This window comes from Daucus carota, chromosome 5, assembly GCF_001625215.2.
Source record: "Daucus carota subsp. sativus chromosome 5, DH1 v3.0, whole genome shotgun sequence".
NCBI classification, from domain to species: Eukaryota; Viridiplantae; Streptophyta; class Magnoliopsida; order Apiales; family Apiaceae; genus Daucus; species Daucus carota.
Window position 1 is genome coordinate 8,231,186 of NC_030385.2, and position 14,207 is coordinate 8,245,392.

A 14,207-nucleotide genomic window follows, 5' to 3' on the forward strand; every position below is an offset into this window, starting at 1 on the left:
ATTTAAATATTTCAGTAAATGCAGAAGAGAATATTTCAGCACAAGATATGTAATTCATCTTCCTGGGCTTGTTATATTCTCAGAGTCAAGTTTTATGGAGCATACAGAAATATTGAAGTATTGGAATATAAAATTGGATAAAATATAATCTAATCATCTAAATTTATTTATTTTATTCTACAATATTTGTAAACATCTGACAACCTGACAACCTGACAACCTACATATAATGTTCAACAAAATAAACATTATAATCAAAAGGTTGAACAAGCCCGCAAGGGTTGGTTCAGCTGGTTAAAAGAGGGGACTGTATCCTCTTGGTCATAGGTTCGACTCCTGAAAGAAGGAGAATTTGCGATTATGCCTCCGCTTAACGGCTTAAGTGCGGTTTACCTTGGTTCACGTAGTTTGTAGGGTATTACGTGAGCTCGCCGAAGAGTAGGCGGGTTCCTATGTTAAAAAAAAAAGTTGAACAATTACTTTTATAAATCAAAGGAAACTATGTGTCCCAATATAACTCATAAACTGGACAATAATCTTAATGCTTGTTAAAATTGAAAATATTAATGATTATTTGATGATAATTAAGTTTAAAACTACTTATATATGATAAATTATATGTAAATTTGGATAATCAAAGATATTATTTATGATTAAATTAAAAATTTATGATTGTTATCCCAATACTCCAATGTTTTCGTGTACTTAATAGAACTTAACTCTGTTTATGTATTATATTTACATTTGTATTGTGTGTAAATATTGTTTCTTTGTTTAAATTTTTTTATAATTTGGATTTATTATTCATGTATTTCTTTTTATGTATGTGTGTTTTCTGTAATCTTGTTTATTACTTTTGAAATTCTTTGTTTATTCTTTAATAGACTTTATTAAATTTTATATCTAACTTTCTGTATGTATATGTGTCCAATTATTTTAATCTATAGTCTTCGCTTGTTTTACCAAGTCTTTCAATTTTCAATTTTTACTTTTTAAATATTTTGTGATATTTATTATAATATATCTTATTATAAATATAATCTTTATGCCTGCTACGTTAGATTGTGATTAATATAGGATAAACTGGATGATAAAAAAGAATTGGAAAAAACCAGTAGAGGGAAGATAAGATAACAGGCTGCGATGTTTCTGATAATCTGTCAATAAAAGTGATTTTGATTTTGAAAGTTTTTGCAGAGAATAACGTGGAAATAGAGATGTGAGCAATGAGGTTATGAGGCGTGCAAAAATAACCGAGAAACAGGTCGAAGCCGGTTATTTTTAATGGGTAAAAAATATAGGTAAAAACAGGGTTTTTTGGTAGCATGCATTAAAAATAATATAGATTTGAAATCTCAAAATTTTTTTACCTTTTAATATCCGAATAGAATATTCTCAAATTTCATAAATCATAAAAATCCTTTAAATAGTTAGCAAAAAAGAAATCCTTTAAAATCCTCTTTAATACATCAGGAATGGAATCCTGAATTATTCAGGATGGAAAGAGAGTGAAGCAAAGCTGAGGGGTCTACTAAAGTACTGCTAAATACAAGAGGCACCGAAAGAGATAGAAAATAAATACCAGTGGGCTTGGCTTGGCTTTGCTGGGTTCTAGAGAGAGAAAGACAGAGAGAGATAAATTTATTTGTCGCGCTTTGTTTGATCTCTCTCCTCCCTCTTAAAACCTCGTCTCTCTCTCTCTCTCTCTCTCAAACCTAGGGTTTGCTTCTCCATCAATCTCTCAAAATGGTTGGTCTATCTATACATACGAATATATACGCACATAATTAATCCGAATTCGTTTAATTTGATGTTCTGCTCTTTTAATTGACTATACTTGACGTTGATCTACGGCTTCTATTATGTTGATTATGATACGATTTTTATTGTGATTCTGATATTAAGCAGTTGTGTGGATGTCTGTGTATTTTGTTAATTGTGGTGTACATATGTGTGTGCTCGCTCGTGTGTGTGTTCATACGATGTTTCGATTTGTTGGCAGAATAAGCTAGGGAGAGGCCACCGTGAAAAGGTTCAGCAGTTCATGACAATCACCGGAGCAAGGTAATCAGTTCAGACGCCTTTTTTTTTCCTCCCTCTTTCTGCTTTGATTAAGTAATTCAGTTGCCGTTTCATATTATACTAGCATCACATAGAGGCCTATAATCAATATAAGTCGATATAGATGAAATTTAAGATATGTAAATTAAATATATATGTTGAATAGGAGTGAAAAACTTATAAAGTATTATAATATAGTTAAAGCATACATTAACATTAATACACATATAATTTTATAAGCAATTACAAAATAAAATTGTAATAAGATTCAAAGTTAATCTAAATATGAATGAGCATATATAGAAATTCTAAACAAAAAGTTAACATAAATAATGTTGTAATTAGTTTAAATAATATCATAAATACAAATTGAGATATATAGAAATTTAGATTATCTAAGTCTATATTTTTTATTCCCTTTGTCCCATCCAATTGTTTGTGTTTGGAATGGAGGGCTAGGCACGCATTTTAAGTCTCATATAATGTATAATTTCATCACTTACATTTTATTTATCAAAATAAAAGTGTAATGTTTAAATTTTTATATGGAAAACGAAAATTTAAAAATAAGTCATGGAACTATACTTTATATTAGCCTTAAAATGCGTGCCGAGCCCTCCATCTTGAACTTAAACAATTGGATGGGACGGAGTAGTATCATTTTTATCCGGGATGAAAGGATAACTCATCTATATTTTACGTCTTATCTTAAGAAGTCTATATTTTGATTATCGGATGATTTATATTGTTATTATCTTTCCGGACCAATGACATTCTATGAACTACCAAACTTTTGATGTGTCAGTTGCAGATAAATAACGGTAGTGTGTATATATAAATATATTTATATAAGGTCTTACTCTAATACAAACTACTAAAATTAAAACTAAATACAAACCAACGCAATTAAGAAATGAGAAGAGTTGTCGCAATGGACTCCGAGGTGGCTTAGATAGGATATGTGCAGTGCTTGTTAGGGTCGGTTGGGGCCAAGTTTGTGCTCATGGGCTGTCTGAAGATTGTCCAAGGCCTGACCAGATCCTTGGCGAGACTATAGTGAGCCCGGGGTGGATTGAGTGGGGGCGGGGATGGCTCTAGGTTAGTGATGTCATATGGGAGCGAGTGATGTCATAAAGGAGGCGGATGATGTCATATAGGCGTGGTTTTTCTTGGTTTGTATTTTAGTTTCTATTTTATTGGTTTCTATTTGAGCAACTGCTACACACACACACACACACATATAGTGCAAGGAATAGGAAGCAGTGACATAAAGCAAGTATTAGAAAAAAAAACAATAGACGACAGACTTTAGTGGATTAACATGTTAAAATGCACAACTTGGGGTAATTTAATTGCAAATGAAGGTTTTTAGAAGAATAGCATAACTTCTCATGTCAATATACCTCGGAAATAATAATCAAGAACAACTTAGAGATAGGAGAATGACCAGATTTTTGATCTTAATAATTAAATAATTAGAAAGTGACTCCTAATCTATATAAGCTTCTCAATACCTTTCTACTGCCACAAGTAAATATGAGCATACCTATTTTTTTTTATTATACGACCATTCTAAATAATCTATGTATTTAATATGTATTAACTTCATAATATATTACAATCAAATATATTTTTTAAATATTTTCGTAATATATATTGTAATATTTGAATTCCTTGCTTTGCATCAAGTAGCAGTAACTGTGGGACTGTGAAACATATAACATCATCTTAAAGACAAATAAAGTACGACTGAAAGCTTGCCTGATTCTTGTCTGCATAGAATGTAAATATTAAATTGTCTGAATCATGTAGGTCATGCTTGTCGCGCATCCCTTCGATCCTCCTTTGTTTATGTCATGATTCTTATTCATAAACAATTGTTTAAACTTTTTAATTTTTGAGCATGCCTTATTTCAGGGGAAATTCAGTCAAAATGGGGGAGTTTATTTTATTTAATGTTTTTAATCTAGTTAATATCAGAACTAGTGAAATAGGCCGGCTCTTAATAAATTGAAAAGATTTTGACCGTCAAATTTGAACCCCCTTGTGTCTTTCCAGTTTCGAACTACTTCCTCTCAAGTGTGTGCATGATTTTAGCATTAGAATTATAATCTTGTTTGTCTAAACTCACTCCTTCGCAACCAATATAAAGTGCGATGTAAACATGCCAGTTTGAAGCTTAAAATTAAAACATTTTGGATGTACTAGTTCCTTTTGCACTTGGTGATTGTGGTCATGTCAAGCAGAGGAGACAGCGTGCAAGTTGATACGTGATTAGACGAATTTTCTGTTTTGAAAAACGAAAATTGAGTAGCACTTGTGTGCTTATATTGGCTGCTGTTTACCTCTCCTTATATTTTGAATGCCTCTCACTACAAATGTAAGAGTTGTCAGAATATATAAAATTGAAAAGAAGAAACTAGGCTGAGCCCAATCTGTTGTCTAGTCCTGTGATCTGCAACTCCTCAGATGTTTAGCTAATTTTAAAGCCCCAGCATTTTCCAACTTAAGGCATAAAACAGAACACTTTTTTTGAATTAGTATATAGCAATAACCATGCTATCTTCCTAACCCATTTTCTTATGTGTAATCAGTACTAAAATATACGTAGTGCTGTTTGGATATATAATTTTTGGAATCAACCTGATAGGATAGTAATTTCTACATAGGAGAGATACAATGTGTGTGCAGGATGTAGTTTGACTGTAGTTTAGAAGAAGCAATGCATTCCGTAATTTAATTGCTTGAGACTAAAGAGTATGCTTAATAGTTAAATTGTCATGTTATAAATTTTATCGAAAAGGTCTTTTGAACATGAGTATTATATAATGAACTGATGATATGTAATTTTTTTCTGCTTTGCTAGTTATTGCAATGGAATAGCTTTTGCTTTCGTTCCCCCTCTTTGTTTGAATTAATGAACTTTAGTTATTCTTTCGTTTAATTTTTGATGCAGTGAGAAAGTTTCAATTCAGTCTTTGAAAGCAAGTGATTGGCATATGGAAGGAGCATTTGATGTATTTTACAGCCAGCCCCAGCCTAAATCATATACTGATATGAGACATTTGGAGGAACTTTACAACAAATACAAGGGCAAGCTTTTAATTTCATCTGTATATTGTTATTTGATATTTAAGTTTCCTATATATATATATATATATATATATATATATATATATATATATATAAAATACATTATAGCTTAGTAAGTTGTTATTGATGAAATACCTGCACATAAATCAATTTCTTAAGAAAAATCTTGACGTATTGACAGATCCATATGCTGACATGATTATGGCCGATGGAATAAGTCTCCTGTGCAGTGACTTGCAGGTAAGTCCACCAAAGATCAATTACTTTAATCATATGTCACTTAATCAGTTAATCCCATGCAACCTTATTAAGTGCATAGTATACATGTTGGTACTTGGTAGTATATATAAAGAAACTCAAAATTATTTTGATGTAACTGTGTTATGGGTTCTCTATGTGCATCTCAAAATCTCAATATTAATGACATGTGAATTCTGCTTTCTTGCAGGTGGACCCTCAAGACATTGTGATGGTATGCCTGCCCTGTCTCTGCATTTGTTTTGTTAATTGCACACAATGTTTGCAACAGATGAATTGATATTAAGGAAGTCACCTATTACCTATGCTTAAAACATTACTATTATTAATAAGAAGCTATATAATGTTCATATATTCTAAAGCTGTCCCTGTATTCTAGATCGGAATTATATGTTATAATTGGTCCCAATATGTATTTGTCAAGGAAATAATGACTTGTTTTGATATAGGACCAACTTTTAAATGTGTTGTGAATCTTTTGTACAAGCAGACCAAACGAAACAAACTTACCAGTTGCCAGATATGTTCCAATTGAGTAGGTTTGGGAAGGTCTGAAGGTGAGATGTACGTAGAACCTACTCCTATGTAGGAGTAGAGATTGTCTCTTCGTGAAGAAGACCCCCCTCTCTTTAAGAAACTTTAGGAAAAGTTCTGAAAGTTTTTGGATTGTAAATATTCTTGAGGAAATGTTAAGAAAGACATCAAGACAAAAGTCAATATTGTGATAAAAAGGTTCTTTGGAAATGATGAATACAGGGAAAAAAGACTGTATATAAAAGTAGAGATATCCGAAGTACTAGCTATTGTGCACGCAATTAGTGTACACAAACACTACTTTCCCAACTGATATCCACCATGAGGCCCCCACCCTGTCTGCGGTGGCTCTCAATCCTAAAGTGTGCTATTGCCCTGATATGTCGCATTTGAGACTTGAGAGTTCTTATCATATGTCTTGCCCTCGTGCATTCCATCCCAGGTCCTCTGTGATCACTTTCTCTCTTCACCATTTGACCTCCTGCAAATGATTTTAATCATACATCTCTATATTATGAGAACTATATAGCTGGATTTAAATATTTGCTTCATGATGGGATGTTATGCATATATATTTTTAGAATGATGATGTTGTACAATAGCCCTTTCTTTGATAAAGTTGGTGCCAAGAGTCAGGCCTTTATGGTTACATAGGTGAACATTGCCATCTACATCTAGTATCAAAGGACTAAATTACTTGTGTTGGTGGTTAATCTGAGCAGCGACCACTCTGGTTTCTGCTCTATGATTTATAGGACTAAGGACATGCTTAAGCTCACATACATATAATAATTTTTTAAATACTGTACAAGGTTAGGGCTGATGCAAACAAATAACTGTTTGATGTTCATGTGCTATATAATTATTTTTGCACGGGTCACTAGTCATATTGTTTATTGTTGGAACTAGTAAGATATTTTTCTAGTAATTACCTTCATCATTTATGGTTCTCTGACTTAATTTACAAGAGTATTGCTGCATATACTACAGTTGCTATACAGATTCCCCCCGCCCCCCAATAATAAGTATGAGATTTTTTTTTCATTAATGTTCTGGATTTTGTGCATCCTGTTAGTCATTCAGCCTAATTTTTGCTGGTAAATAATTGATATAAATCTTATGTACCTCATGGATGGTGTATCTTCTCTTTAGTCCTATGTGACCTCAAAGTATCAGCTTTTACTTTATAATAAACTTAAACTTGTTATAATCTTCTCCGGCTAAATTGGTTTGTGCATTATTGTAGTTGGTTGTTTCATGGCACATGAAGGCTGCTACTATGTGTGAATTCTCCAAGCAGGAGTTTGTTGGCGGATTGCAATCTCTTGGGTAGCTCATTAAATTGCTTAATTGTTTTCCCATGACATTTAGGTTATAATAAGTTAATCAGCCTGACAGTAGTCTTATGAAGTTCATTATGGTGGCAGAATAGATTCACTGGAGAAGTTCCGTGAGCGATTGCCATTTATGAGGTCTGAGCTTAAAGACGAACGTGAGTGCATAAATTATCTTGTCCATAAATTGTACACAAGTTGGAATATTTTATGTGTAATTTGCAATGTTTTTTGTTAGATGTTTATATCTGTAGAAGGTATATAAGTAATACTATAGCTCATATAATGGTCAAAGATGGTAACACAAAATAGTAATACTCACTAACTTATCTTTGCATCTGTTTTTCCAGAAAAGTTTCGTGAGATCTATATTTTTGCTTTTGGCTGGGCTAAAGAAAAGGTATGCACATTATTCATCACTTATGTAATTTATAATTATCTGATTTACTTTGGAGTGTGTTTGGCATTCATTTAAGCCAAGTCCACATGGCTTACAGTAAGAAATGATGTGTTTGGAAATGGGAATGGATACCCTCTTTTGAAATGTGCTTAAATTTAGTTTTGGCCCATAAGCCAGAAGTAGCGGAGAAGAACTTCTCGTTAGGGAAAAATTCGATATGACAAATTCCCGATCCGTTTCCACTTTATTGGATCTTGCCGAACCCGAATTTTTGGATTTGGGTATTAGGTATTTCGAAACAAAACCCTGCCTGAAGTCCAAAACCTGATCCAAGCCCACCGTAGCATGTTAGGAATGAATGGATGTGATTTGGTGGCTGAAAATCTGTCCCTATCCACTGGTGGTTGGGGACCCGTTTCCATATATATAGACACACACACATATGTATTTATATATACACACATGCACTCACTCTGTCCCAACAGGTTCTTTACGTTACTTTTTGACACGTAATTTTAGGCTCTTATAAAGTATAGTTCCATAATATTTTTTTCCCTGAATAAAAGTTTGACGTTTAAACTTTTATTCAAAAACAAGGAAAAATTAAAAAAATATTATGGAACTATACTTTATAGGAGTCTCAAAATGAGCCTCAGAATGCGTGCAAGCAGTAAACGTAAACAATCACATGGGACGGAGGGAGTATTTATATACACACATATATGCATACATATATATTGGTTTGTAATATCTAAAGTCTTAAATTATTGTGTAAATTTTAATGTTTATGAAGTTTAAGATTAAAGTTTTAAACTAATGCTTATTTACAAAAAATATGTAAATTGTTTTGTGGCAAACCAGAATCCGGTCTGAAACCCGATGGATTGGATTTGGACATGATAGAATTTTCGGGTTTGGATTTGGATATTTCAAAAATCCAATCCGGTCCTACCTGTTGCCGTCCCTACTTCTTGGTTTTCTTCATACAGCTTATTTTTTATTATTCTATATTTGCCTGTATGACCGTAATTTCTCTTTTACCTTTCCAAACCTTCATCTAATTGTTCATTAATTAATAGCTTTTAATTTTTATTAGTAGTATCAAGTGGTGTTCATTTTTTCTTTTACCTAAAGTTCTGGTTTTATATTAGTGTAGTAATTACTACATTGTAACGAGCCTTAAATCTGTATGCATTGGAAGTAAATTACATATAATAATCTTAACTTGTAACTATTTTAGAACAGGATACTGAGAAACACAAAACAAAATATTCTTTTCCAAGTCAAAAGTTGCTTCAACTTAAAATTTACCTAACAATGTAATTAATTTGAAGTAAAATTATTCATAAAGACACATCCAATTTAAAATCACTTTTGATTAAAGTTAATATATTGAACTTTAAGTCATAAGTAACTTATTTTAAAACTTTCAAAACGGGCTCTTGGTCAGCAACTGTATTGGAATCTTGAATTGTAACAAGGCAATATGTCATCTAGATAGTAGAAACACGTCTAAAAGCATTCGAAGTTGGTGAAAATCCTATCCTATATATCCTATATAGTAAGGAGAGAATTTAGTTGGATGCTCTAGATTCTGGGTATACTATATATGGTCAAAGGAATGGTTTTATACCCAGAAGTTGAATTTCTTTAGACTTGCTTTCATTACGCGAGTCTCTAAGTATATCGCAATCTAGGAACCAAGGATACGGGTGTGGCTATGTAGTGCGGGGATACGAGAATTTGGTAAATGTTAAATGGGACTAGGGTGCGGAGGGACATGACAGTTATAAGTATATAATTTCAAATGAATTCGTGTACATGAAATCAAAACACGAACACGACACGAAAAAAACGAAATAACACGACACGACACAAAGTACACGAATTTTTTGTGTACTTAAAAATACACGACACGAATTGAACATGAAAAGTATACGAAATGTACACGAAATGAAATATACATGAAAAATATACGTAACGAAAAAATAGAATATTAAATTACATTTTAATATTTTAAAATTGATATTTAATTAAATTTTATATATTATTTGATATTAATATCTATGTTATCTATAAAAACTACTATTACAATTAAATTATATATGATAAATCATGTTAGTACTATTTATTGTTTATTATCTATTATTATAATTAATAATTAATTAATCATATCGTGTACTTCGTGTCGTGTCGTGTACCCGATGGGTAAACTGAAAACTCACATGAAATTAAGTCTGTGTACTTTTATGTTCGTGTACTTTTGTGTCGTGCACTAAAAATTTAAACACAAACACGAAATTTTCGTGTCGTTTTCGTGCCGTTCAATCTTGTCGTTTACGAAATTGCCGGGTCTATGTATAATTTTTGTACTCGTACTAAAACCTTTAAACAAACCCAAAAGATGTATGCAAACTGAATTACATGCATAATTTCTTCATCTAAAACACAAAAATTTAAGTATTTATTCATTTATTCTTTTATGCAGAAATGAACATGGGTATCGGTACTTGCTTTTAGTATAGAAATTAATACTTCATTTTGTGAAAGCTAGTCAGATTTCTACTTTAATTTTTGGAAATCAAAATTCAAAATTAGGATTGTGGAAGAATTCGTGTCCAATCACGTGTCTGAATATCCTACATGGGTTATGGCTGGTGACCCAAATATTAATCCTTCTTAGCTTGCAATTTATGACTGCTCTATGTTCTTCTGTGAATCTGCAGGGTCAAAAATCTTTAGCTCTGGACACAGCTATTGGGATGTGGCAGTTGCTTTTTGCAGAAAAACAATGGCCATTTGTTGATCATTGGTGTCAATTCTTACAGGTAGCCTAATATTATTATAATTGTGCTCTTTAATGATAATGCCAGATGGTTTGACATGATATTTTCGTTTTCACTTTAGTATTGCTGTGAGATTCCTAGGACTTGTGTTATTGTATAAATTTTGTGCAATGTGGACGATGGTGTAATTTTTATCAATTTCAGAAATATTATGTTACATCCTTGTTCTTTTTATTGATGAAGAATCGTATTCCAGACCTCTATAGGCCTCTGCCATGAATTGTTTTAAGGGCAATCATTGTCCCTGTGCTTGCAATAATTGTCTTTTCTATTACAGTATTGACTTGTACTTTTGAGAACCTAATAAGGTACAAGGTAGATTTTAATTCGAGGTAAATGACCTTTCTAGTAGGACGTTCACACGCTAATCTTTTGTTTATTGCCTGAAAACCTAAATTTATATTTCTAGTTTCCTACTAAAATTCTAATTCTTTTCCGTGGATCTGTCTGATGTGATATGCCCATTTGTTCCTCTGAGACCACTAGAAATATTTTTTGGTAATAAATGAGTCATTTCAGTTTTTATTCAAACAGTTCTCAGTTATCCTCGTCTTCATCTGCTTAAGATATTCCTTATTTAGTTAAGTACTGATTTGTGCCTCGGTGAAACTCAGGCACGGCACAATAAAGCTATTTCCCGGGATACATGGTCTCAACTGCTGGAGTTTGCGAGGGTAAGAAAGACAATTAAGTTATATGCCTAAAGATGTTATGCTACTCTGTATATCGGCGTATTTTCTATATTAAGATCTAAAAAACCAACTACATCACTGCATGAAGCATGGTTTTCCTTTGCTACACTTTAGATGACCAAAGCAAAGTATCAAATACCTCTGTTGTACTAAAGCTAACTTATTCTTTTCTGATGCAGACGGTAGGCCCTGCATTATCGAACTATGATTCTGAAGGTGCTTGGCCATACTTAATCGATGAATTTGTCGAGTTCTTAACTGAGACTGGCGTAATACAGAAGGACCTATTAAATAATGATTGGAACCAGAAACGTTGATTCTCTCTGGCCTCTGGGGATAGTGTTGTATGTTTCAAGCTTTTATTCAGACCATTTGTTTTGCTCACATTCGGACTCCGTCTTTACTTAGTATTGCTGCAGTATATGTAAAAATTGTTGTACTGGGAAGATTACATCTGTGGATTGAGATCTTTATTTTAAGGACTACTAAAGCTGGTTGCATTTTTTTTGTTTTTTACCCCATACTGTCAAATATTTTTTGTTTTTTTCCCAAGCTGTCAAGTTTTCTCTTTGCATAAAGTCAAGAAATGTTAGAAGCTTCCAGATATTGGACTTCCTAGAAATACTTCTGGACCATGCATTGAAGATAGCTATACATGTCAGGATTTTTGGAAGGGGGTAGAGGCTAACATGCGTAAATTTATTCTTCGATTATGACCTGTCTAGCTGGGCTCAGAATGTTCCTCACTTGCAAGTTTGAATCAGCTGAGAAGAATTGTCGACTTTCGAGTTACAAGGCAGAATTTAGAAAGTTGGAATTGATCGTCTGTTTTGGTCGATTTTCCAAATTTGTTTTCATGAAAATGCAGAGAAAATGCATATTATCATTTTAGACGATAACTAATACTCCCTCTAGGTAGTTACCTTAGGTAGTCATCCTGACGACGAGTGTTGAACAAGCATTTTTATGCTCCTTGAAAATATAGTTTCATAAAATATCTTTTAATGTTTTTTGTTTTAAATAAAATTTTGATGTTTGAATTTTTATACACAAAAAGAAAATCTCAAAAAAAGTTATGGAACTATATTTTATAAGCGTCTTAAAATGTGTGCGAACAGTAAAATCATGCTACATATTATGTCAAATCATTTAATTCATGAAGATATATGTCATTGCATTGTCATGCATCAAAAATTAAATTCACTTATGCTAAGACATATAACTACCACATATGCATATAACATTGTAAACATGTTAATCAAATATAATAGCAATAAGTAAGAGATACTAGAATTTTAAATAAATTCACAAGTTATTTAAATATTGACGACTCTTGTGAACTCATTTAAAAATAACATAAGACATGCTCTCAAAAAAGTAATACCTTATGTCAACGCGAGTTAGATTCATATATTTGGTCCTTATGTTCCAAAGTGTCAGATAATGTTTTACAAAGTCGACGGAGATGAAGTTATTTCCTTGTTCATGAAGTCTTCTCATCGTGACAGGTAATCAAACTCCTTCCACGAATTGTATCTTCATGAAAACTTCACCTTTATTTCTTACAAAAATATAACCGTATCTATATAGCCATTCAAATTAAGTACCATCAGTGGCGGAACCAGGAGTAAAAGTTAGGGGGGGCTGAAATATTTTTTCATCTATACTTGCATAAATAGCTTACTCAATATATATCATCATACTATCATGCATCTCTCATCCTATCACGCTAATAAGTCTTGATCGTTTTATAGCAGAAAAAACTCTCTCAACAATAGCAATGACAACAGGTAAAACTAGAGCTAACTCAACAAGAAGATAAACTAAGAGATAAGCAGTATGTCTGTGTGTCTTAATCGTCATGACAGAAAGATTCTTATACTTTGAAGTCCGGATTAATCTTTATCCGCTCTCACATCATAGATAAACTTGTCTAACTCATTTGATAACTCCAGGTCTAGTAAAGAGATATCCTTTGGATAAAATTGTGCAAGGCAGGAAATTAATTCCTAGGATCCAAAGAGCAAATATAAAATAGTAGCTTTATGTTTCCTTCTGTAAAACGGTTATCTATCTCTTGGGAAATAAGATCAATAAACTGTTAAATAAAAAGGTAATTAGTAAACAAGTTTTATAACACTGAACATCTTCTAAAAATGTCTCCCATTCTTTCTCACTTAATAGCTGCAATTTAATTTTCATACTTCGAATCATTGTCATAGTATTTATAATATTTCGAGTTCTTTGTTGTAAAGCTTATGACAAATCATTAGTAATTGCGAAGAAAATTTTCATCAAAAGAACTCCACTGAGTTAGGGTAGTGTCAATGTGTGTGTATGACTTATGAGAGGCTGAGAGCATGTCCAAAAGATTATTCATATGGGCTCTTTAGCCTAAATTTGAAGAATATAGAGATGAAATGAACTCCAACAAACTCCTAGCAGATATAGATAGAAAGCGCATGTAGGGAATATTGTTGGAGATATTGTGTAATTTACTTCTTAAATAGTTAAGAGTTTGATTGTTTATATTATTTTTAGAGAAAAGTTAAGGTGTTTGTATAAAATACTTCTCTATGACATTTATAATTCAGCATCACACCAATTCAGCGGGGGCTGAAAAAAAAAATATACATTGTTTTTTCGAGGTTAGGGGGGCTCTAGCATCCCCTAGCCCCCCTCTGGTTCCGCCACTGAGAGCAAGTCCAACAGTGTCCTAGTTGGAGCCCTAAATATAATATAAAAAATTATGTCCTAGTAGTTTAGGACATATTCTACTAACTTCAACTCCAACAATGTGCCTTATTTTCACTATATGTTTAATATTTTATTATTAAAAGTTCACTTTCATCATTAAAACATAATATAAAATAGAGAGAGAAAGAGAGTGTTGGTAAGAATTTATTATAAAATATAGGATAGGGCAAGGAGAGAGAGTGCCTCAAAAATAAGGCTTGAATGGGTTGTCCTAGTGATATAGGGCATCACT

The 14,207-nt window shown here is 32.4% G+C and overlaps 1 protein-coding gene across 1 annotated transcript; it reads left to right on the forward strand.

The window, feature by feature from the left end:
• Positions 1-1,490: 1,490 nt before the first annotated feature.
• On the forward strand, positions 1,491-11,734 carry LOC108223780 (uncharacterized). The gene is made up of 11 exons (XM_017398199.2): positions 1,491-1,749; positions 2,003-2,064; positions 5,018-5,154; positions 5,336-5,394; positions 5,603-5,626; positions 7,193-7,275; positions 7,374-7,438; positions 7,631-7,680; positions 10,407-10,508; positions 11,141-11,200; positions 11,398-11,734. The coding sequence occupies exons 1-11, from the start codon at positions 1,747-1,749 to the stop codon at positions 11,533-11,535; spliced, it is 783 nt and encodes a 260-aa protein (XP_017253688.1). The 5' UTR covers positions 1,491-1,746; the 3' UTR covers positions 11,536-11,734.
• The last annotated feature ends 2,473 nt before the right edge of the window (positions 11,735-14,207 follow it).

Bases quoted from the DNA above. Each gene is read 5' to 3' on its own strand.
- LOC108223780 (XM_017398199.2), top strand. The intron at 5,395-5,602 runs GTAAGTCCACCA...GCTTTCTTGCAG, and splicing joins TCCTGTGCAGTGACTTGCAG to GTGGACCCTCAAGACATTGT. The intron at 10,509-11,140 runs GTAGCCTAATAT...GGTGAAACTCAG, and splicing joins ATTGGTGTCAATTCTTACAG to GCACGGCACAATAAAGCTAT.